Source organism: Megalopta genalis, chromosome 2 (assembly GCF_051020955.1).
Source record: "Megalopta genalis isolate 19385.01 chromosome 2, iyMegGena1_principal, whole genome shotgun sequence".
In the NCBI taxonomy this organism is placed as follows: Eukaryota; Metazoa; Arthropoda; class Insecta; order Hymenoptera; family Halictidae; genus Megalopta; species Megalopta genalis.
This window is the reverse complement of record NC_135014.1, coordinates 31,577,917-31,599,657: the sequence shown is the minus strand read 5'-3', so window position 1 is coordinate 31,599,657 and position 21,741 is coordinate 31,577,917. Positions and strand designations below refer to the sequence as shown.

General features: G+C 44.8%; 2 protein-coding genes across 7 annotated transcripts in view; one reads left to right on the top strand and one right to left on the bottom strand.

Annotated features, from left to right (window-relative positions):
• The window catches only part of LOC117225257 (venom dipeptidyl peptidase 4), a 33,668-nt gene extending 24,701 nt beyond the window's left edge, over positions 1-8,967 (bottom strand). Inside the window, exon 1 of one of the 4 annotated variants that reach the window (XM_076519161.1) lies at positions 8,689-8,967. In XM_076519161.1, coding sequence (XP_076375276.1) covers positions 8,689-8,709 — 21 coding nt within the window. In that variant the 5' untranslated portion in view covers positions 8,710-8,967. Of the gene's footprint in view, positions 1-1,993; positions 2,048-3,690; positions 3,823-7,089; positions 7,354-8,688 lie in introns of those variants that run through there. The other 3 variants (XM_076519159.1, XM_076519163.1, XM_076519160.1) reach the window with 3 other exon arrangements.
• Positions 7,376-21,741, top strand: part of vari (MAGUK p55 subfamily member vari) — a 38,828-nt gene continuing 24,462 nt past the window's right edge. The window contains exons 1-2 of one of the 3 annotated variants that reach the window (XM_033478641.2): positions 7,376-7,517; positions 17,338-17,453. In XM_033478641.2, coding sequence (XP_033334532.1) covers positions 7,424-7,517; positions 17,338-17,453 — 210 coding nt within the window. In that variant the 5' untranslated portion in view covers positions 7,376-7,423. Of the gene's footprint in view, positions 7,518-13,814; positions 14,652-17,337; positions 17,454-21,741 lie in introns of those variants that run through there. The other 2 variants (XM_076519164.1, XM_033478639.2) reach the window with 2 other exon arrangements.

The following is a 21,741-nucleotide window of genomic DNA, read 5'->3' as shown; positions in this document are numbered from 1 at the left end:
CGACTGTCGTCACACAGCAATGTTGTTTGCGGTGATTTTTAGATCGAGCGAGAAAGATCGGGAGCGTCGATGCGATTTCTTATCGGTTGCGCGAGAAGCGGCAATTTTTAGAACATTTAGACACATTTTAGATACATTTTTTTGCACGTTTATCGATGCGCGTTATATTTTTATTTTACTGGCGCGTTGTTTGCAAAGTATGTTATGTTTTCTACCGTTCGTTGCCAAATTTTGCGGTTCCAGGGATATTTAGGACCTCGGAGACGTATCAGAATGATTTGTAATTTTGGTTCGCGAAATTTACTCTTCGGACAGCTTTTTAAATTTAGTGTAATGCAACGGACTTCGTAGTATAATATATGGACTTCGTAATATAACATATGGATCTGTATGAAAAAACTTGCATATTAACAACCACAAATGGTATTTTCACTTCATTTTTCTCACAGAAGATCCTCCGGTTAGAAGCAGAAATTTGTCTGCTGCTTTCACTCTTGTAAAATAATCCTTGAAGACTGAAAGGGTCTGCACGAAGGCTAATAACGTGTAAATAAATTATTGCTTGCGAAACGAAATTCTACCGATTTTGTGGAAAAAATCATACTGCTTTCCCCTACAACAAATCTCCGAAACCTTTTCGTCGGCCTGTGTCGGCGGGTTCGATTTTATCTGCGGAACATAGTACTGTAAATGTTTTAATAAAGTTTAGTATGCTATTATCGGCACGCTAAAGCTGTTAGTTCGGGAAATAAAATTTTACTTTATCTGCTGTATAACGGCGTGTAAAAATGCGAATTTCCATGAACGATCGCTGTCCGCTTATCGTGCATCGTCGACTCGTTACGCAACAGGCGCGAGGCGTCTTAGAACAATTTCTGTGTTACGTTTTATAGGCTATTGCAACCGAGCGAGCTTGATCTGCGTTAATTGTGCTTTATGCGTGCGATATGCCAACGAGGGAAACCCGCGTGACACGTAGACAGCGAATCTTTGTACGGATTTATGTTATTATGCAATCCCATTTTTCTCAATGCTGGTTCAAACGAACTTAAAAACTGAAGAATTCTGTTTCGAGGCGGTGAAAAGTGCATTGTGCAAGACTTCGATGGACTTTTATTCGATGTACGTCATTCGGATTCATATTATGAGGAAAATTTAGTGATATTAGACGTTGACGATCGTCTTCCGATGCTACAAGCAGCAAGCTTGAAATACACAACGTGAAAGCACAAGGAATCTAAACGAGCATAATCTGTTAATAACTTTTCGACCTGGAGATTAATTGAATATAAATTGTACCAGTTAGAAAAATAACACAAAAATGAGGAAGAGATGAAATAAAAGATGTACGTCGACAACGATCCTTGCAAAGTGTATGAATAATTCAATATAAAAACAGAGTATAAAAATAAAGAATGATAATTGGCGATAAGTTTTTCGAAGTGAAAAATTAATTTAATATAAAGTGCGTGTAAAAGAAAGAAAATAAAATAGGTGAAAAAGAAGAAGAAGAAGAAGAAGAAGAGAGAGAGAGAGAGAGAGAGAGAGAGAGTATAAAAATAAGAAATACTAACTAAAAAAATATGAATTAATTCAAATCAAAAGTACACCGAACCAAGAACAGAAAACAGGTAAAAAGGGAAAAGCATAAAAATAAGAAATATCAATTAAAACGATACAACCGTGTCGCATACAACGGAGAAGCGCGGCTCAAACAGAACAGAAAATACGTGGAAAAGGGACGAAAAAAATAAAGGACTAGTGACTGACGGGTTTCTTGAAGAATGTAATCACGACAGGGACAGACGGTCTCGCGACTCGGATTTAAAAACAATTAATCTAAGAAGTTAGCGATGTCACGCCGCGACCGGGCCGGCAGTTTAAGTCTAATTTCGCTACTATTTGCGTGCATCAATTCACGTTAATGAATCCCGCCGATGGGGGGGAGGGGCAGGGGTACTAATCTCCGTGGGCACCGCAAGCTCCGTATTACCTTAATCCGCGTGTACGCCGGTGTCGGGCACGCAGACATGCCTCTCTATCCGCGTCTATGCAGGCCGGTTCGTGTATTTCGGCTGATCTTGACCCGTGAACGGCTGGATGGGATACGCCGGAAAAAATGGGGCGAGCATGAACGAGCTAATCAAGCGGCATTAAGCAAGTTCGAGTAACGCGCGAGGCACGTTTCGCCGGGTGCGATAAACACGGTCTCTCGGCTGGCTTGGCTTGCCTCGAGCCTCTCGCTGCTCGGCCCTTGTCCAATCTTCCAATTGATACGAAAATTATTACGAAAAGGTAATTCGCGCAAAACGGCCGGATTTTACGGCGGCGTAAAACGTGTTACATCGAAGGGTCCGTGGATCGATGGCGTATTTTCTTTCCTTTTTTCGACCACCGCCGCCGAAAGAAGGTTACGGCGGAGATTAACGACGGGGTGCTGCAGATGTTCCGCGTTTATGTAACACGGCGCGACACACGTAGACGCGTAAATGCCGTCTTAAAAAATCGTGTAATATTCCAGGACGGTTGTATTAATCGCGGGTATATCGGAAAGAATACAACGCAAACTCTGTCGGCAGATTTTACGACGAACTTTTTATATTCGTCCCCGAGAAGGATGCGTCCCTTGGAAACTCTGTTTCATGGGCGTACCGAGAAAATAGAGATTCCGTTCGTTCTACAGGTACTTTTCCTATCAGAAGTCGTTGATATTTGCGACCGCTTTTTCTGTCGATCTATTAACTCGATACGCGAAGACAGCTACTCGCAGTCTTTACTCGGAAGCTTATCAGCAGATAGTTGCTGGATAATATAAAAAACTAGCGCGGGAATGTCTTCGTTCTTATCGAAAGCAAACGTTTTCAGTGAATCTACTGAGCCACTTATGTATCGAAATCTGCGATGGTAAAAGTCTCGGCCAAGACAAATATTTATTCGGCCTGTGAAAATGTGTTTATTAGGAACAAGTCGTCGTTATCGATTATCATTATCGAATCAGAACCGGTCGAAGCGACGAGTCACTATTTTGTTTAATTTACGATTATGCAGACTGTGAGGATATATTTATTGCAAACAAGTCGTCGTTATCGATTATCATTATCGAATCAGAACCCGTCGAAACGACGGATCACTATTTCGTTTAATTTACGATTATTCAAATTGTGAGGATATATTTATTGCAAACAAGTCGTCGTTAGCAATTATCACTATCGACGGGTCACTATTTTTTCTTAATTTACGATTATTCAGACGGTGAGGATATATTTATTAGAAACAAGTCATCGTTAGCAATTATCATTGTCGAATCAGAACTCGTCGAAACGACGGGTATCTTTTTTAATTTGCGATTATCCAGACTACGAAAATGCATTTATTAGAAACAAGTCGTCGTTATCAATTATCATTATCGAATCAGAACCCGTCGAAACGACGGGTCACTATTTTTTCTTACTTTACGATTATTCAGACTGTGATGATATATTTATTGTAAATAAATCGTCGTTATCAACTATCATTATCGAATCAGATTAAATGCCCCGTTGTTGCTTTCATAAACTGATACGAAGCAGCTGCTTTTAGCGGTCCGGAAATTTAATGTGAAGCGACAGTTCTAGCGCGCGAACATCGGTGTCACACCGCACAGTCCGGATAATCGAGGTTCTGCTCTATTCGCAAAGAGCGTGCACACACCTGACAGTGGCCCGTCGAATATTCACAGCCGGCTTTCGTGCGCGATCGAACAAAGGAGCCCGGGAACGGTTCCGCATTGTTGCCACCAATTATCAAGGCACTATTTGTGTAACGGATACGCGGAGATAGGAGGAACCGCGCGCGGAGATAGCGTTTAGCCGCGCGCGCGGTCTGCACGGAGGACGCATCCGCGTGACAAGAGTGATAAGTTGCCGGGTCAATGCCGAGCGAATGCGGACCTTTGTCGAGCGAAGCTGAGAGGCGTGAATTGTTTTGCAGTTGCACAACGCGCGCCGCGGAGGCCTCGGTGCACCGCGCGTCGTCTTCCGTGCGACAGCGAGCGCAACGAGTGACGCGACCCGGAAGAGGGCCCGAAACGAGTCGTTTATGCGGTCAGCCTCGACCACGCTGATCCCAATCAGCCAATCGCCATTGAATCCCCAATGTTCTAGCATCCCGAGCATCAACGAGCAGCTGCAGCGCAACGAAGTGTGCTACTGGCACGTACATTCGCTGCCAAAGCGAGCAATTTTTCAGAGTCGATTTAGCTGAATTTTTTAAGTTTTCAAATTAACGCGCGCGACGACCACGATTTCGTATTTCACGCGAACAACGTTACATTCATTTCGTTGCAAAAAGATATAAACGATCCTAAGCTAACATTTTTGTCAAATTCGAGTAAAGTTCGAAACGAATTCGCGTCGCCTCCTAAAATTCTGGAGAACGAATTCGATTCTCGACGAAGTCGACGTTACAAAGCGGCGGATATACTAATGGCAGAAATCGTAAGCCGGCGATTTAGGGCCTGAAAGACGGCGGACGTTTGATGCCAGAGAGACGGAAGCTTAAGCCGCCGGATGACGAAGGTCGAATGTTTGAACTTTGAAAGGTGGAGGCCGAATGAGTGTATTAGTTCGAGAAGTGGAAGATGAGACCCGTAACATTCGAACCCGGGACGCCGTAGTTTGGATGTTGGGAAAGCGAGCACCCGGAAAGTGGATGTACAAGCTCGCGAAACATGAATCCCGAAAGTTCCGCGTTTAAACGTTCTGGGACTTACGCATTCGGCGCGCGGTCGTAATTAGCGGAACTTCGGAATTGGACGTTGGCCGAGCCAGCCATTCGGCCGCGTATTTTTGCAATTGCTTTCGGAATCGATGTTAATGTTTCGGTCGGCTTTACGGCGAGGCCGGACGGGAATTTTAAACGGCTAAATGCCGAGTGCTCAGGATGTGGAGGACGTTCGAACGGGCATGATAACGTTGCCAGATATGCTCGCTGCGGCCGGCGCATACTGAACAGGACGGGCGACAATTCATTTTTGTAATTGGTACCGTCACCTGCCGCTGATAACGCAGGATATAACATTGTCATTGAACGCAATGCTGGAAGGTGCTCGCTCTACGAAACGGTGGTTCCTGGCATCGTTTTATGCGCGGCCTGTGCGACCGTAGGCTCCGTCAATATCACGAGGGGAATTCGGCCTCCAAATTAGGATTGGATAAGCTGTAATTATGGGACGATAATAGATAACGATGATTAGAATCAATAGTGGCTTTCAATGATAGAGCACACTGTTAGCCCCGCATTGTTTGCTATGCGAGGATTACGCCCTAGGGAAACGATAGTTCATGAACTTAAGCGTGTTAGCGAGAACAGAGTATCTTGTATACCACATTAATATTAAATTAACGGTGGAATATTGATTTTTCGATTTGACTTGCAATCGGTCCGTGAGTGTAAATAGACCCATCGTAAAGTGCATTCTTCTAGTTTTCATTCGAGTAAAGTTGTAATTTAATTTAATTTGAGCCTATGAAAGTTGAAAATTCTTAAGGGAACGCATTTTTTAATAATTCAGAAACTTGGTCTTGCGTTTGAAACGGACTCCCAAAGTGATGTCATTGGACCTAAGAGTTTAATTAAATTAGTCAGTCAACAATTATATGATAAGATCGCCGAGCAATACTCATCAACGTCATTAACACACGAGATTATTATAAATGTTGTTAAATGTTTGGAGAATGACCGGAAATCTGTTAATGTACTGGTTAAAAAAATATTCTGAGAGTTTAGAAATGTTCAGCAGATTCTCCTGCATTTAGATCATGCAGAAAAGTTTATTTGTTATTCTAAATACAGGGAGCAAATGATTATTGACGCTTTCGCCATAAGATACAATTTAAAATTCGGCAAGAATCATTTGCTGCATGAAACATCGAAATAACGCCACTGGATTTAGTGACAAAACGTTCAAACTGGTAGACAAATCTGCTAATAATCGAAAGTTAAATAAATAAATTAATTTCATTATGTTATATATGTTCACACTTTTAACTCAATTTAATTTTAATACTTTTCACTCAACTATCTTTAATTTATCTATATTTTATCAAAATTGTTATATCAATAAAATCCCTAAATTCATTAATATTATTTGTAATAAATCAACATTAACGTTCTCGATAAAATAGGAATAAAAATTGACGTTCTCTACATCCACTATAACAATAGCCTGACAGCGACATCTACTTGCGAACCAATATTTATCAGCTGTCGATGTTTTAATATAAACTACGAATCCTAAGTCTGTGCATTGGGTGTCAAGACTGTCAAGTGTCAAGTCCACTTCCATACCTCGTTCGTGGTACCTCCACGTGTTAACGCAAACGAAGTATACAGTATACCCGATTCCCACTAATTCTCTGAAACATCGGTAACGAAGAGTCGTGTCCAGAGTCGCCGGCCACCATTTTATTTACACAGTTCGACAGAATTCCTCGAGCTGTCCCCACGTTTACAAAAACCGGGCACACGAATTCGTCGATAAAATATTCAAAATATTTCTGCTCGTCTCTCTCCCTCTCTCTCTCTCAAATACGCTATTCGTTTCAACCACTCAAGTCAGAAGACTTCTATTTCATTCTCTTCAACGTTATCCAACGATCGTCAAGCACGTCATTCAAAAATGAAAATCCACCATTACGATCCTAATTCCCTCCGCCCGGAATCATCAATTCCTTACATCCGCCAACTCCGCATTCCCTCGGCCAACTGAAAACGATATACCGGGAACTAAAACGAAACGAAGTACCCTAGTAAATCGGACTCCCCGGCGGCGCCACCCCCCGAGGCCACGAATCAGCGGATCGACAAAACAAATATTTTGATATCCTCGAGACGTTCCAGTTCCGCGGCGGCAATCAAGAATGCTTCAGCCCTTCCGTGAGCGCGCTTGCTATCGATCGATCAGGACGCACTCGTTGCCACGAGTCGCGAAATCGCTAGGCAGTCAGCCTAGGAGGGACAGAGAGCGAGACCGTGGCAGCGACTGGGACGCAGAGAGGGTGCAAAAACCCACCCCCGCGCTGCCACAAGCTATAAGTACCGGACACGAACCGAGCACGGGCTTATAGGTCCCGTTGCGGTCTTCCTCGTTCGTTCTTCCCGTTGCCTGGCCGCTCTAGCCCACCTCCGGCGATCTATGAATAGATCCGAAGATCTCCGACTGCCATTTTGACTCGGCCGCGTCAGCCGGAGATCGATCGACCCGACAGCACGTGGAACCTTCGAGAGGCGGGATGACAGGTTCGCCGATCGATCGTGGATTCGGACCGGCTGCGGCTGGATCGCACGCGTCCAAAAGCCGGGGCTGGGATCCATGCTGATCGCGATGCCGGTTGGGATCACCTGATCATCGCCTCCGGATCACGCCCGCGTCGCAGCCGACGAGATGAAGAACAGCAGGTCGATGCTGGATATCGAGGACATCTGCGGATGCTCGATCATCCCCAAGAAAGAGTTGCCTCATCTGAACTCGACTTCCGGTGAGTCTCGACTTTTCCCACTGACTGACACTGCTGTTTGTTTGGCTTCCGCTGCCGATGGCCGCGATCCTCCCATGTCCGTTGCTTCTTTTTTTCCCACCCATTCGCAATTCGTCTCTGATCTCCCCGGACGTTTATTTGGGCTACGGTTCGAAAGACCCTCGCACTTTGTGACTGATCCGGACTGACGTGGACTATACCGTTGAACCGGTGGACAGATCCCGACGACGGTGTCTTTGTCTTTTCGTCGACGGGAATTGACGTTGCAAAGTGGATCATTGAGAACTCGATCGACGTGCTCCGCTGCTCTAGCACGTTATGCAATAACAAACGTATCGCGAGAGTCGGAGTAACTTCGACATCGTGTCGTTACCGTAATAAAGCAACGTAGATCACGATCAGCTGGAAAGTTCAGTCACTCCGCGATCGCGAGGATCGAGACTGCGTTCCTCGGGATCGACATCCGCACACGGTTTCTCTTCTCGGAAACGTTCTTGAACGAAATGTGCGGACACCGGATCCTTGAGAAGCGATCGATAAACTTCTTTACGATGGCACGTTATGTAATAACAATCGTATCGTGCCCGAGTTAAATTCAACATTGCCGTCGTCGTCGTGAAGCGACGCACTCTTCGGCCCTCGGAGCAACCCCTATGCGTTCTTCAGGGTAGATACGTTCTCGTTCTTGTTTATGTTTTATCGATCGCGCAGTTTCTTTTGACAAGTTTTTAGAATTTCGTCCTGAAATGTTTGCAATTTGCGACTACGTTTTGCAACGATCTGATTGAAGCAACGCTTGACGCAAGATGCTTGTAATTTTTGCTTAATTCGCGCTGAGATTGCGCGCTAAAGTGGATGATTTGGGGAGAGGAGATACGATTATTCGAGCCTTTCGGCTCTTTTTTATAGTTACCGATTGTCAACAACCATAAAAACGAGCCGCGAGGCTCGAATAATTGCGTCTCCTCTTCCCACAATCTCAGCGCGAATTAGAGAGAAATTACTGTAAAAATCTATTGAAATTACTGAAATTACTCGTAAAATATTTAAACATTTTGCTTCGAATCATTCTCTAATTGGCCCTTAATTTCCTTCCGCCTATATTATTTCAAGGTTCACTTTTTTAAAGCTCGAATGTGCTCTAGACGAACCACAATTTATTGATTTATACCGTGCAGCAAAGGTGAATCATTGCCCAAGGATCATTCTTGCGACCATTATCGAAGAGCACACAAACTCCCGAGTCTCTCGTTCGTCATTATCGAAGTTATCGACATTTCGAAACCAGAGATCGACTGAATACCGTCTAGACTCGCGCGATTGATGTCTAGCGTTTCGTTTACTCGATCCCGTATATCCAATGATCGATCCGTCAGCTGTTCACGGAGAGGCTCGCAATAGATTCTGCAATTCGTCGCTCGGCTGAATTGTCGATCCTGTCTTCGATTCGAGCGGTTCCGATGCAGTTTATCGAGGATAAACTCCCGACGTTCCGAACGGTTTCACTTCGGCGACGTTCCGCGCTGAGACTTTTGTTTATCGGGATCGAGAGGAACGGGTCGCGCTGCGCCGAGAGGCGGCTCTGATCCTGTTAAAAATTAACGTGATTTCCGCGGAAGCACCTAAGATGCCGGATTACGGCCCGCTTTTCACGTCGCGGCCGGGACACACGTGTCATAACAGGCCTAATGCAATGTGATTATGGCGACACCGTGGCACTGGATGTTCTGCTGGATCGCGAGACCGTGGATCTCTTGCTTTAGAGATCAACCCTGCATCATCCGTCGTTGGAATATTTTTAATAGTTTGCTAGATTGTTGTAAAATTCTGTGATCGAAGCAGTTTTCGGTTGCAAAAATCCGCACAACTGTTGCATTTCGCCTCGTTAAAATGGTCAATCAAAGGTTTTCTGCGCTACATCGATCCTTCGTGCCGTCGATTTTCATCATCCCGACATTTTACATAGTTCGTTGGATTATTGCAAATCTCTCTGTTCATTGCAAAGCTATATTCAACCTCAAAAATTTGCACATAGCTCGCTCCTGGATTTCAGCTCGTGGCAACGGTGCATCAAACGCGATCCACGTTATTTCAATCCTTTTTACCACAAACTCTACGGTCAGAACTGTTTTAACAATTTGTTCGATTATCGCAAAAATTCCGCGTCCATGGGATATTCAATCGCGAAAGCCTACACACGGCTGCCTTTTACGTTCCAGTTCGTACGCACGTTGACAGAAGCGTATATTGTTCTACATCGATCCCTTTCATCGCGATTTCTATACCAACTGATGTTGTCGGAGCTTTTTTTAATAGTTCGTTAGATCAATGCAGAAACAGCGGAGCTCTGCACAATACCCGTTTCCATTCCCGCTGATAAAAATGACGGATCAAGCTCTTCCTGTTTCACATCGGTCCTATCTATCGCGATTTCAATTTCGATTTCAATCGTCCGAACTTTTTTAATAGTTTGTCAAACGAGTGGGTTTAGGGTCATAGCGGCGTAAGTCGCGTTTTCCTGTTTGTGAGAAACGAGAAACGTTATTGTTTACTGACCAGATTTATTGTCAAGATAATTTGTGGTCGATTTAATTCGCAGCGACTTTATATTTTCTTCCACTTGTTCTTTAACAGTTTGATATCTTCGACATTTTGCTATTTTCGACATTTTAACATTTTTAACGTTTCTTATGGATCACATTTTAAGGCATAGATCAACATTTACGTGAATATGACTCAGGTCACTTCGATTCTAAACCATTGTAATGAAAAACTAGCGTTGTGTCTCCGGCAAAACTAGATTCGGCCGCACGTGTTGCCTAAAGAAAAGCCGGAGCGCGGTCGATAAAGCTCATAATGCGCCGGCTATAGCGTTCGCAGCCTTGAGTAAAACTTAATGCCGGTGACAGTTGTAATGTCCCTCGTGTTTATGACCGCAAGTGCTCCACTTGATATCAGTTCCCCGGACTTTTGATCGAACATCGCGACACTTTGTACGGAACTTCTCGAGGAAAAAAGCCCGAGCTCTTTTCTTCCCTTAACTTGGTCGGCGTCGTCCACCCGTTCCCCCTCATCCCTAAATATTCATTCCGCGAACTTCCCCTATTTTTCGCCGAGTTCTGAAATCTTTTAAGTCGACTTCCACGCTCCGGGACCGGGAAGATAGATCAGTAGCGGCGTTCCCCTGATGGATAGCTGAAAGTTCTCGTAGAACTTCTGCTCTGCTCGTGCTCCACTTCGCGTTCTTTTTCCACGCAGCGGCCAGCTACTGTCTGACTTTTACGACCTTTCGGATAAGAAGCAGTTCCGAAAAGGCGAAGGCGGCAAGAGCGATTTTACGGCGTCGTCGCAGCGTTCGCATAATGTTAAACATTAAACAGATTATCCGCTATTAACGCTCGAGAAATATTGACTACGTCCAGGAATTGATTGCCCCGGTCGTTTGTTGATAGGACTGCCCGAAAAATACTTCGCCGAACTATATCGTACAGTCAGATTTTTCCAGATTTTTCCAGATTTTTCGTAAGAACCGTTCCCAGAATTCTCGTCGAATATTCTTTCGCTTTGTTTTCACGGATACATTAAAGCTCACGGGTCTAAGTGCAAAATAGAAAATGTTTTGACTCGATTGTAAACAACAGAAACTGAACAACAACGTATTTCTTTTTTTAACAATTCTAATAAGCTGAGAGAGAGCTAGCGATTCTCTCGAAATTGTTCGACGGCTTCGCGCTTTGTCATTTTATCCAGTCATTTTTGCAATAAATTCATGAAATCCGCAGTCTAATTATGATCGACAGATACAAGAGGATAGTTCGCAACGTGGATCATCGATCATGGACGTCGATCATATGTTCTAGCTTCACACTAATCGCGATTCGAGTCGAACTCTCTGGCTTCTTCAGCTAGAAAGTTCTGTGGTTCTATTATATTGTGCAATTCGAATTAAAGTATTATCCTGGACATTTTATCTCGCGCGAAAGCTTCAAGGTGCCAAGGGCACAGCGACCTAACTCCGTGATCGCATGATGGCATGATGGTGCAGGAAAGACTGGACCTCCAACGCGGAGGAATAGCCTCCGCAGAAAAAGGATTGCAGCATCGGAGGACAAGTCTGACGTCGGCGAAGCGTCACGTCGACGTCGAATCTCGGCGACTGTACTTTTCTTTTCTTCTTCATGGTTCCCCCTCCCCCCCCCCTCCCTCGAACACCAGCTGGTGTTCGTTTCTGGACCCACAGTCGTTAGTCACGTAGACTCTTGCGGCCAGTTTTCAGTCGGTGGTGCTTACGTTTCCTCGTGCGTGTCCTCTTCTCTTTCTCTCTTTCTCTTTCGCTCTCTCTTCTCGCTCTCCCACTCTCCTACGCCCGTACTGTCTCGCCTGGAAAAATAAGAATAGCTCTCCTCCGCCCCTTGATCCCTCGTTCACAGACGAAATCTGTTCGACCGCCAGTTTCGAGCGTTCTTCTGCGACGACGGCACCGCGGTTCGCTCTCGATCCTCAGAGGATCGCTTCGTCTTCTTCCTCGATCGTGGATCAAATCGAGTGGGCCAGACCACGATCGTTAAGTCGGTGCCAGGAGTGATCAGCTGGAAATTATTGTACACGATCGGTCTGACTGCGAAACGATTTTCAATATAAATCGTGTCAGAAAGAGGCTCGACGAGCATCGAGAATGATCGAACGATCTGACTCCAAAAACTGTTTCGAGCAGAGATCGTTCTAAGAAGAAAGAGGCTAGACGAGCATTCGTAATTATTGTAGACGAGTTTGAAGATGATCGAAGTGGTGAAAGTACGTCGGTGATCGATCCCGCTCCAAAATGATTTTCAAAGTACACACATCGGTGATCGATCTCGCTCGAAATTGATTTTTAAAGCACGGACGACGATTGATCTCGCTGCGAGATGATTTTTCAAGCGGAGATCGTCTTGGAAAGAAGCGAAACGAGCGTTAGAAACGATTGTAGATGTGTTTGAACAATGATTGAAGTGGTGAGACAACGTCGGTGATTAATCTCGCTGGAAAATGATGTTTACAGTAGATCGGTGATCGATCTCGTTTCCAAAATGATTATTAAAGCGATGATCGCCTTGGAAAGAAACAAGAAACGAAACGAGCGTTAGAAATGATCGTTTAGTTTGAACGTGACCGAAGCGCTGAAAGTACATCGGTGATTAATCTGACTCCGAAATAATTTTGAACGTATACATCGTTCACGAAGAACATTGGTGGATACTGAGAAATGTTGTACACAAGCCTGAGCATGATTTAGAGGCTGCAGATGCTAGATGCCGTCAGTGACATCGCGAGAAAACGGTCTGATAGATTAAAAATAGCAAACTTTTAACAGTAACGTATCGGGCAGTTGATCTTGAAGGATGCCATAAGGGACACGCAACTGTGACAAAATAGTTCTAATAAGTAATTAGAACTCTACCTGCTGATGATGCGAAAGATTTTAATCCAATTCCAATGTATTTTGAAGGAAAAAGCCGTCTAAGAGATTCGAAAGGCGACGAACGTGAAATCAGCGAACACTGAAACTATTAGACATTGATAATTCGTTGCATGATACGTTTAATTTAATTAAAACCGACACGTTTACAGGCTGAACATAATCGACGCCATCACTGACACTGTCTAACAGGCAAAATACACATTTTTGTAACAGTAAAACGCCGAACAATGGATCCCGAGGAATTCAGTAACGAAGAACGAAAAATTATGAACAATCCGTTCTGAAGGAAACGTTAAAACAATTAACCGTTTACTTGAAAGCTGATTTCGTAGCTGATTTGATAGCAAGCCAGTGATTCGATCAAGAACGCTACAAGATCAACAAACTGCCGACGCTAAAGCAATACAACAAGAAATGAAACACAACAAATAAGACGAAACACTGCGAACGACTGATTTTATGAAGGACGCCGTTAACAAACGCAACAACGTGATTCAAAAGCTGCGACAGCGAACGACTGATTCGACCAGGGACACCGTTAAATCAACATGCTCCGCACAATGAAAAACGCGACGTTCCAGCAACACCGTGTCGAATAAGCACTGCCGGAAGACGACGAAAACTTGCAGGCCGAAACTCGACTTCTGACGAAACTCGAGATTTCTCGAGTTTCGAGTCGAAACCGTTCTTGCTCCATCCGAAGGGTCTTTCGCCACGACGCTCGTGAAACTCGAGCGACGAAGGGTATAAAAAACGCGTTGATTGCCGCGATCGATGATAAACGGTGGCAAATAGAACGTTGCGCTGGCGAGTCAACGCGCGGCGAGTGTGTCCAGTGACGGAAAGTTGTTCGCGACGCGACGTCGTCGACGCAGCCTGACGGAACGAAGACGAACACTTTCGCTGTCCTTCCTTCCGCGATGCCCTTAAAAAGCGGCGCGGATTTCCTCGTGGCCGAGGGTACCGGAGAGATCGTGGCCGCTTGCCTAGCTCCGCAGCACGGCGTAGCTCTCCGCAGCACTCCGTAGTCCCGTCACCTCCACGGGGTGTCGCTTTCAGTCCCCCGAGCGCGTAGGGGCCCGGCAGGTGTAAGACAGCGTTCCCATTCACCGCGACGTAGTGTCGCGAGCCAGTCACGCCGCCACCGTTCTCGAAAGAAAATCGCGCTGGCTCGTGTTTCCATCATCGTAGTTTCTCGTCGCCGGTTCGTCCATCCCGATCGTCCTCGTTCGACGAAACGTGCTCGGATATCGGCGCGCAGCTGGTGAACGCGCATCGAAGAACAGGCGAGAAACACGCCACGAAAATGTTCGACGCGCGCTAACGGTGACCCAGAACGGCGAGAAACTGGTCTGTCGATGGTTCTGCGGAAGAACGAGGGGGCCCGACAGCGGACAGAGTGGACATCTTCGGAGTTCGTGGATTTTTCGACGCGGTCCTCGGCCGGAATCGTTCGGTAACGACGAGAGATGTCGTCGGTTCGGTGACGATGTGAACGTTGATCGCGCATTAGCCGAGCAGACAGGCCGAGATCGTTCGTGAGATAGTTCGTAGTCGAGCCTGGGAGGAATAAAAAATGGTTTTCTTCGGGAGGAAGGAGAAGATCGAGGACCGCCGGCTGTTGGCCAGCATCGACGACGTGAACGGGACCAAATTGTACCAGATCGAAAATGGTAAACACCGAAGTGCTGAACACAGAAGAGAGGGACCCCGCGGGGGTTCGCTATTTTTAATCGGCGTCGCGCGCCGGGAAAAACAGAGAGGAATGCGGGGCGGTTGGCCAGAGCTCCGGCAAACATTTCCGATCCCGGAATCTGGTTTCGCGAAATTAAAGAAAAAATAGTCGGTTGTCTGGGAACGAGCTCCGAATTCCTCGGACGATCCTTTGCGCGGCCTTCGCTCGTATAAACATCATTCCGGAGCGTTTATGCCGGATTCGATCGGCTCGATTTTCAAATTGTTCGCCTGATCGCGGTCAATTAATGATAGCTTATCGCTCGGGGTTGGTGGGCGACGAGGAGACGAGGATTCAGGAGACGGGGGAACGCAATAATTTCTACGAAATATCTGGCTACTTCGCAGATTCGTTTGTTTAACGCTCCGACTTTGGTTCGCGATGTTTATTGCAGCTTCTTATAAAAATGGCGATGATTCTGCTGCTGAAATTTGGTTAACTAAATCGCGAATTTTTGCGCGTTTATGACAGGAATGAAGGCGTCAAATATGGAACAGATAGAACTATTAAACACTATAAAGATACCGTTATATCGTCCGCAGGTAATTAAAATTAATAGGAGATTTAATCACAACTTTTACCTCGATCTATCAACGACAGAATTTATTTCACTCCTCTGCAACTATGTCCTCTGTACTAAGAATTAAATCTAGTACGACAAAGATTTACAAAAACCAGCCAAAGTATATTTGCTAATGTTCAGAACAATCTCTATTTTTGGACGATGCAGGCGAAAGCACTTTTTTACATCATCGATAACAGTAAACTAAAGGATCTGAAGTGGGTCATTAGGATGACTCGCTGACTAAGGGCAGACGATGCAACGGTGATCCTAGCGCGTTTAAAAAAAGCGACGAACTATAATACACCGCGTGGTGAGGAAATAGGTCGAGGTACACGTGACAGATGATACCGTCGTTCGCTATAGTTGGTCCCTGTCTGTTCCACGCGACGATGTTTACCTTCGTGAACGCATTTATCATGCAACCGGTGCGTCGACGACGTCGGTTATCGTCGGTTATGTACAAGTAGCCCCGGCCTGTTATCGAGATCACTCGAGCTGCAAGTGCAGGCTGTCTCTCGAAAATTAAACATCGTAAAGCTTTTCCGAGAGCCCGCACACATCGGCGACGCCAGTCCACACGGACGAGACACGCGCGCGCGCGTTTCTTCGCGGAAGCTTTTTGGAAAATAGATCGCTGGTGAATCGCTGGTGGCAGCAGCCGAAAGATCAATGTCGAAACGGGGGCGAACGAAAGGGAAAGGTCGACGCAAAGTCAGTGGCGCACTCTAATTAACTCTAATTAGACGTTGCGAACGTCGTTAGAGAGAAGGTGCGCTCATTATCTCCGCGATAATTTCTTCATCCTTGAGCTTGCGCTGTACGATGCCCGTTGTTTATCGAGTTCTGATTTAATCCGCTAAGAAATTTTGATACTATGATATTATTTACGGGGATTTGTAGCTTCAGAGTTAATTGCGGCACGAATTTAATCACGAATGCGATCGATATAATCAATGGAATGTACATAATCTATTCAATCTATATAATCTAGTCAATTTGTACAATCTATACGATCTATACGATCATTACTTGTCATCCAGCGGTTATAATTCGTTCATTTTCTAACTTCTCGCAGCAACAAAATTTTTTTAAATTGCATAATATACGTACTTTCGAATAAGTGATCGATTGAAATGAAACGTTGATCAGTGTTTCGAGAAAGAATTCCTAACGATCACGTTTGCCCAGCTGGTAAACTAGTGAAATCTTAAGTGAATACCATTTTTAATTTTTTATACGTTCGGGAGACGTTAATTAAATAAATACAACCGACGAACAAGGGTTACATTTCTTCCAGAAAAAAGTATGCACGAATCGAGGATATAAAATTATTATTCGGATAAAATAGAAATTCGTCAAACTAAACAAAATTTTGAGGACGAAGGTGGCGATGAATATTTGTAAAAAATTGTTAAGGTTGAAGAAAATAGTAAACGTTCGAAAAAAGATTCGGGGATGAAGGAAACAACGAATATTGTAAGGAAATTTGGGGATCACGAAAATGCTGAATCTATGACGATAAAAATTGTATACGTGAACTATGTCCGGGGAACGTTAATTAAATAAATACAACCGACGAACAAGGGTTACATTTCTTCCAGAAAAAAATATACACGGATCGAGGATGTAAAACTATTAGAAATGCGTGCAACTAAACAAAATTTTGATGACGAAGGCAACGACGAATATTTGTAAAAAAATTTGAAGCTTCAAGAAAACAGCGATCGTTCGAACGAAATTTCGGGGATGAAGAAAACGACGAATCTATGGCGAAAAAAAATATCGCGTGGGGGGAAAGGGTTTGGCAGACGTGCGTAGGGCTCGCGGGACCGTCACCTTCGATTTTTGCCGGCGCGAAGAACCGCGTGCCGTGGCTCTCGGCCACCTGTAGCTAGCCGAATATTGATCCAGCCGGAAGATGGCCACACCCGGCCACCCCTCGGCCGATCGTTCCCTCTTTCGCACCCTCGTCTCGACGCTAGCACCGGTAGTGTCGTTGCCCCTCGCCGACGCGTAAGTCGCCGCAGTGTTATGGAAAAGTGCGTGGTCACTGTTCCAGCCGCCTTCATGCACGTCCGCGACAACCTGGAGGAGCTGGGCAAGGTGGCGGACGACACGGACCTGCTCTTCCTCAAGGGTCTCCTGGACAGTCCGGTCGTGAACTCTCTGGTGAAGGTGAGTGAACGTTTCCACTGTGCCCTTTGTCTTACGCCTTCTCGCTGTTACGTCACTGCTCGCCACCGTCATTGAACTCGGGGGAGCTGTACGGGATCGATAAAGACCGTTTCGATTTTAGAGAACGATAGCAGCGTGAACGCTTCTCCTCGATTTAGATTGACAATTCTGCGGCTGCGACGAACAACGCCGCGTGTCTCGCATGTTGTTTTCACTTACGAGATTGTGTCGCTGAACGCGTTCGCTATCGTCGACACACATGTGCGACGACCATGATTTTCTGTTTCACGTAATGAACGTCGAACGAATTTCGTGGATACGGTGATTTTTCTCCCTAATTCGCGCTTAAAAGTGGACAATTTGGGAAGAGGAGACACGATTGTTCGAGCCTCGCGTCTACGAAAACGAGCCTCGGGGCTCGAATCATCGTATCTTCTCTTCCGAAATTGTCCATTTCTGTGCAAAATCAGAGTGCGAATTCGCTGTATAATTATTCGAGATTACTATTCTTAACACATAGCATGATATTTAGAGAATTTATTCTCGTTGGCGACGTTTCGAAAAGATTCATTTACAAAAGATCGTATTCAGCGGACGTGTTAAATGATCACTTAGTGCTTCGTGTTAGCAGTGTTTCAAATTGCATCATTTTTTCCAGTCCATAGAATTTGCTTTCGCGATGTTCTTTACCGATAAATACGTAAATCTTAGATGCCTCGGTTCAATCAGCGCAACGACTAAAATTTTTACAAATTCTGTGACGCGCAGCGTTTCTTCTTATCGTCACGGAATCGATTAATAATTCTGATAATCGAATCGATTATGACTGAAGGCTGATAATGAACGTTCGTCGAAGGGTGGTAAGATGCGTGGGATGGTAATTATCAGCTTGAACAGCATTCTTCATCGAAACGCTTTAATTTTCATTGAAACGCTTGATCGCTGTTCGATGGAGGATAATTTAACTGTTTTGCAGAGAGGATAGCTAATTCAAATCGAACATTGTATCGAAAAGTGACAAGCATAAATACGGTGGAAATTGTAGAACAATTAATTTAAAAGATCATTTTCGATCGGGCGGACGTGTAATCGAATAATTCTGTTCTCGATGGTAGTTTTATCATTTTGCAATATGTTGTACCGACAAGATACACGTTGTGCCGATTAATTAGTTCGAAGTATCGCAATAATAGTTAACTCACGCTTGTTCAACAACAATAATTGGATCCCCCACCGTGATCGATGCAATTAATCGCGAACAAGGGACTCGGCGTGTTGTTTTTGGCACAAACGAATAAACAAATAGTCGCACACTGTCCCGATCATGCGCACGTTGCACGTAGAAGCTGAGACACATGCACGTGCCCACGTGTTTACTACGATCGCTCGGTTTTACGAGAACGAGGAAGAGAAGGAGAGAGAGAGAGAGAGAGAGAGAGAGAGAGAGAGAAACAGGGAGAATTCGTATGAGAGAGATAAGGAAAGAGGAAACGCTCATTTACGGTGAGCTCTGCTTCGGTTCAGTGAAATTTCCGCCATCGTGGAGCGACTACGTCACCGTGAAATCAAAAAGGGACTCGACTCAGTGGTCACAAATTTCTCGTATAGTTCGACCCTTTGTTTCATCCGCTACGACGCACCAGCGTTTATTCCTTTGTTCAGGGAATTAACACTCCGAGAGATAATTGACTCGGTCCATTTAGATCCGCAATCATCGATTCTCTCTTATATTTAATTGTAACTACATAATCATGTTTATAATAATTTATATTTAATCATGACAAATGTGCAAAGTCTAAATATAATTTAATTGGTCGAACGGAAACTGAGCCTCTAATATTTGTTAATCTTGTTGCAATTTCTTGTTGGTTTTAATTAAATTTCGGAGACTCAGTAGCTCTGTGTAAAAATTAATTTTCAGATTGAAACGTTACATAGCGACAGAAGAAAATTAGAAATTAATTTCTGAACGTATTCTGTCAACAATAATTTTGCAATACTACCATAGTTAAACAAGCTTTTATTAAAATCATGATCTAAGAGATGGACGAAACTGACAAGATACCAAAAAATATCCAGAATTGACTTTTTGACATCATTAAAAATTGTTGCACTTTGTGTCACCGCCAAAAATCGTTATATCACGTACCAAAGTAATTTTTGCATTTCGAAATCTGTTTATATTTCTTTTAAAAACTGTTATATGCGTCACAAGACTGACTTTCCTATGCACAAAATGCACTAACAATAGAGTTAAAATAGCTTCGAATGCAAAGAAATAATACTACGTGATCATTTTTCTTCAGTCATCAAAAAGATATTGCTAATTTTCTTCCCATTGTTATTTGAAAATCCAACAAGATCTTCCTTGAAAATCATCTAACTTCTGATATTTTCTGGCAACTTTCGATCTTCAAGCTCCGTCATTGAGTCTCCCGCGGTTTCCAGAGAATTCGGGACCGTTTTCAAAGAAAACTCGATCTCGCGGAGATGCCGAATGCGTGAGATCGATCGAGAAAACAATGCAGATCGCGCGAAGAAACGCAAAACATTCGGACCGCTGGGCGCTCGGCATAGCCGTTTCGGCGCGCGTTATTTTCTTTTCACGCGGGTGCTCGCATCACGGCCGCACTTCGACGCCCACGCCCACGCATTATTTCGGTCACGACACACATTTCTCGGTGTGGAAACCCGAACATCACCGACGCCGATGCCGGCCTTCGGTGAAAATATTAGCGTCGATTGTGTCTGGACACCCGCGGTTCCTCTGTGACGCGACGCTCGCGTCACGTCTCCTTTCGTCATCGTTACATAACGCTGTTTTCACGAACCGAAGAAAAATAACGACGTTGTCTAAACACACGATCGTCTCCGATCGAGGTATTTAACGAGCAGCATCCTCCCGCCGACCCCCCCTTCGAATTGTGTTTGCGATTCTTTCTCCGGCGACGACTCGTTCTTCTTCGACTTCGATTCCGTTGCTTCAGAATTCGTTCCAAGCTTAGTACTGTACGTGAAAGAATTGGTAAAGCGATGCAAGCATTGTTTAAATACAATATGCTATCATTACTTTTTATTTGACATATGTGACTAATACAATTAATACGATTTAATTGCAAACAATTAAATTGACAGCATATTCGCACGTTTCTATATTTTCTTTTATTTTATAGTAAGTTTGTCCTGTTTTGTGCGAAATTATTGTAATCCAGTAACGACTGTGCTGTAAATTATAATTGTGACACCTTCGAGAGAGTCAGTCGAGGATCGATGCTCATTCCGGTCAAATATTTCCGGTTAATTTAAAAGAATTCGATGAGAAAAGTCTTGCAAAAAAATGTACCAGAAATGTGCTCCCAAAATTGTCAAGCCTATAGTACATTCTCCCTAATTGACGCTGAGATCGTGCACAAAAATAGACAATTTGGGAAAAGGAAATGCAATTATAGTTACCGATTGCCAACAACTATGAAAACGAGCCGCGAGGCTCGAACAATCGTGTCTCCTCTTCGGAAATTCTCCACTTTTGTGCACAATCTGAGCGTCGATTAAGGAGTATTCGCTGTTCATTCGCTCGCAGAATCATCAATATTCAACGACGCGCCGAAAGAGAAGCTTCAGAATTCAAAGAAGAAACGTGACTCTGCCGAGATTTTCGAGCGTCCAACCGATGGAAGTCGTCTGCCGATTATCTGAAAGGATGGGCCCCGAGATCTCGGCGTTTTCGAGGTTCGTGGAAGATCGGGGCCTCGAATTATCTTGTCCCGATCGGTTGCACGCGGCCGGACGCTTCCTTCGAGACGTTAGGGACCGTTCGCACGGCGCCCCTCTCACCTGTCCGGCCCACATTCCATCCCGGTATTCGGGGCCTGGCAGGTAGGAGGGCCCGTCTGGTGTCGGAAAGTCGTTAAGAGCCACGGTGTCCGTTTCCGGCCCGATGTTTGGGTAAACCCGACAATGGGGATCGATGACAGAGCCGACGGGGCGCTGCTGGTTTTCACGGGGAAGCCGGTGAAAATCGACCGACGGCCCCGGAAAATTGGCCTGTTGACTCAGGACCCAGAATCTGGTAGTCGTTTTCGTGGCAAAGTGTGAACCTTCACTCGTTCCCGTTCCCGTCTACAAACAAACACTGCGGTGCTCCCTTTGGGAACTTTAATGGGAGCCATCGATCATCCGCTGTGTGGGGAGGGGGTTGAAATTAGCTAAGAAGATGTTCTGCTGCTTGGTCTTTATTTCGAGATACCTGGCAAGGTACTACGCTGCTAAGAATCGAGCTTTATGACAG